Below are 3,339 nucleotides of genomic sequence, written 5' to 3'. Positions count from 1 at the left end.
ACTTGTACATACAAGAATTGCATCGAGAAGTACGCAAACATCACTAGGGTAAAACGATTCGAGATAAAACTTGTACATACAAGATGTAAATAAATAATGTAGAATTGGCATATTCTTTTATTTTAGGTTAGGTATTACCTTCCTCCCGCTCCTTATTTGCAAGATAGAGTTTTTGTTTATTTCTCAAAGAAGAAAAGCAAGAAAGAAGGCGTTGAGCAGATTCGTAAGTATGTTATTGTCTAGCTCATGTTGAGAAGAGAATTCTTTTTCTTTTTTCTAAACAGTGTTTGATTGCAATGCAGTGTTCAACAACATCGAACTATAAACGGTAGTATGTGTTCAAGTCTAAACTTGCAATACTCTTGCTTTTGCAATGCACGTTCGATAGAGATGTAGCTTGATAGGCAGGCCGCACACCGGACGCGTCAAGTCACGTCAGCGACACAGAGATATGACGCATCAGAAAGGAGCACAGTGATAAGCAATGGAAAAACAAAAATCGCCGCACACCGGTCTGCGTCTTGATGATATCATCAGCATCCTGCTGCAGACACGAGCGATAAGACACTGCATGTTCCATTTCTATGCGTCATGTCTTAAGCAAACACCTTCTCGTATAGTTCTGTTCCTGCTTTTTCTGAGCAGTACCAGTGAACACAAGTGCCAGCATGAATGAAGAACAAATCAACATTAAATTAGTGCAATCCGTGGAGAAATATCGAATAATATATGATTATTCGCTACCAGGACATTCGAATAAGAACGAGGTGGATAAAGCGTGGCATGCAGTGTCCAAAAAATTAAATTTAAATGGTAAGTAACTTACATTCAGTAACATATTTATTAATTAGGTCTATGTACAGTAATTACATGTTTAATTATATAAGAATAAACATTTCTTGCGCAACCAGAATTACTGATAATGTATAGTGCAGCTATATTTATATTTATTCTATAGCGTACTTATTCTGCCAAGAAAGGGCTACGTTTGGTTTCATAAAGTAAGAACACAAGTGATTTCTTAATTCAACAGCCTCAACTGTTGCTCTTCTGTTGCAGGGTTGCAATCTCTGCAACACACACATCGTATTGTCAGTATTTTCATCCTTATCTGTTACACTCGGTTCACTAAAAACGCCGTCTTTTAGTCTAATGAAGTTATGCAGAACACAAATTGCTCGTATTATGTTGTCTATTTTATCAGGTTTGCTGGCTATAGCTGTACCGAGAACTCTAAATTTAGAAGCAAGCTTTCCAAAACCACATTCTACACTCTTTCTAGCTCTGCTAAGCCTATATTTAAAAATCCGCCTTTCATTTGTAAGTTCTTTTCGAGTATAGGGTCTCATGATATGCTTCTTTAATGGGAAAACTTCATCACCAACGAAAAAATAAGGAAATGGTGAACAGTGATCATCATCTTTCGGTAGCCTCTTGGGATCAGGTATATTCAGTGTGCCCTGCTGAAGGTTTCTTCCTAAAGCTGAGTTTCGCAACACGCCACCATCACTGTTTCTGCCATAGTCACCAGCTTCTATAACAATGAAAAGTCCATCTGCATCAACCAAAGCTAATAGAACAATAGAAAAATAGCCCTTGTAGTTATAGAAGGATGAGCCACTGTTTCTCGGACACTGGATACGAACGTGTTTCCCGTCTATGGCACCAATGCAGTTAGGCATATTCCAGAGTTCCAAATATCTTTCGGAAATATTCTCCCATAACTCCTTTGAGGGTGCAGGTTGAAGTGTTGTCCATACTGCCGAACACACTTCATCCGATTGTTGTTTCTCCTCTTTTAAACTGAAAGCTCAATCATCTGAAGCTGTTGCCAGTAGCTAAGTACCTGGAAATAAAGGACCATGAATACTATTACTGCTAAATTAAATTTTAAAAAGCTTGTAAAAAATTATTTTAGCCAAATTAAACTATTGACAATTGCACTCATATACACACATTCTATAAATTTAATATCATTGAACTGCACTGTTTTTGTTATAAAATGTTTGTTGTGAATTTATTTTTTATGTGTTAATACGCATTCATTGGTATAGCTATTGTAGGTATAGTCCTACTATAGGGCTCTGGCCTCAAGGACATCCTTTATATGAAATAAAATAAATAAATAAATAAATAAATAAATAAATAAATAAATAAATAAATAAATAAATAATAATAATAATAATAATAATAATAATAATAATAATAATAATAATAATAATAATAAGTGTATTTTCTCATTGCAGTGGCCACCTGTAAAGACAAATGGAGAAACTGTAGGAACTGTTGGTCCAGATACTTAAGGCAAGCTCCTACCAGTGGTTCAGCAGCAGTAACCAAAAAGCCCTACTATCTTGCAGACTACTTGGCGTTTTTGACACCATTTACGAAATCAACAAGACAAGTGGGAAACGTAGAAAATCCGTATGAAGAGGAGCAATCTGCTACAGAGGAACAACCATCATCAGTGGCCATGACAGAAGAAAACGACGAGGAGAATAGTGCTCAAGAAATTATGCAGCCGCTACCTCGAACACGTAGAAAAGATACAAAAAGAAGCGCCATTATAATGGATATTGACGAAGTTTTCTCTTCATATATTCAGATGAAAACAAAGCGTACGGCTGAAGCGGAGTGTAATAACCCTGATGAGTTGTTTTTCAAAAGCCTGCTACCAGATGTGGCTAAATTATCACCTGCAGCTAAAAGCTCATTTAAGTTGTTTGTGCAGCAAAAATTAAATGACATGCTGTACGGATCAGCCAGGAATGTTCAATGTAGTGATACTCATTCCCATCCATCAACTTCCGTATTGCATTACGGTGGTCAGACGGGCTCCTGATATACTATCTCACCATTCTCGTATACAGAGAATTTACCAGAAGAAAACGAGGAAGAACGTGATCACTCATACTGATAAGACGTATTTACAAAGACAGCACTGTATGGTATGATGTTATAAGTGAAAAAACCAAAACATTGCACACATATTATTTATATACTTTGTCAATATGAACAATTTCGCAGCTGTGTTCATCATCTAATAAATAATTTAATTATTTTAACAACAAATTATTATTCTAAGCTTTGAACTTACCTTAGTGTTATAAGTAGCTTTTCATCAGGACTTATAGCCTTTCTGTAGTTTGTGTCTTGTTTTCTTAATAATGGAGAAATTTTCTGAAGAAGTTCTGTGTAGCTTTCGGGGTACATTCGGTAGTATGACTGGAATTTTACCGGATCTTTTAGTAAATCATGCGCTAAGGTATCAGCATCATGTTGAGCACACGACACATTAAAATCATGAATCTATTTTCTTTTCCTCTTGTTACGCAATTT

The 3,339-nt window shown here is 36.0% G+C and overlaps 1 protein-coding gene across 1 annotated transcript; it reads left to right on the top strand.

The window, feature by feature from the left end:
- Window positions 1–668: 668 nt before the first annotated feature.
- Window positions 669–2,842, top strand: LOC137498932 (uncharacterized). The gene is made up of 2 exons (XM_068226782.1): window positions 669–813; window positions 2,247–2,842. Exons 1-2 carry the CDS (start codon window positions 669–671, stop codon window positions 2,840–2,842), a joined length of 741 nt encoding a protein of 246 aa, XP_068082883.1.
- The last annotated feature ends 497 nt before the right edge of the window (window positions 2,843–3,339 follow it).

This window comes from Anabrus simplex, chromosome 3 (genome assembly GCF_040414725.1).
Source record: "Anabrus simplex isolate iqAnaSimp1 chromosome 3, ASM4041472v1, whole genome shotgun sequence".
NCBI classification, from domain to species: Eukaryota; Metazoa; Arthropoda; class Insecta; order Orthoptera; family Tettigoniidae; genus Anabrus; species Anabrus simplex.
The sequence above is the reverse complement of the archived record's forward strand: the minus strand, read 5'-3'. Positions and strand labels throughout refer to the sequence as shown.

Excerpts from the sequence above, each read along its gene's own strand:
- LOC137498932 (XM_068226782.1), top strand. The coding sequence starts at position 669 with ATGAATGAAGAACAAATCAACATTAAATTAGTGCAATCCGTGGAGAAA. Across the intron at positions 814-2,246 it reads CAAAAAATTAAATTTAAATG|TGGCCACCTGTAAAGACAAA; the intron begins GTAAGTAACTTA and ends TTCTCATTGCAG.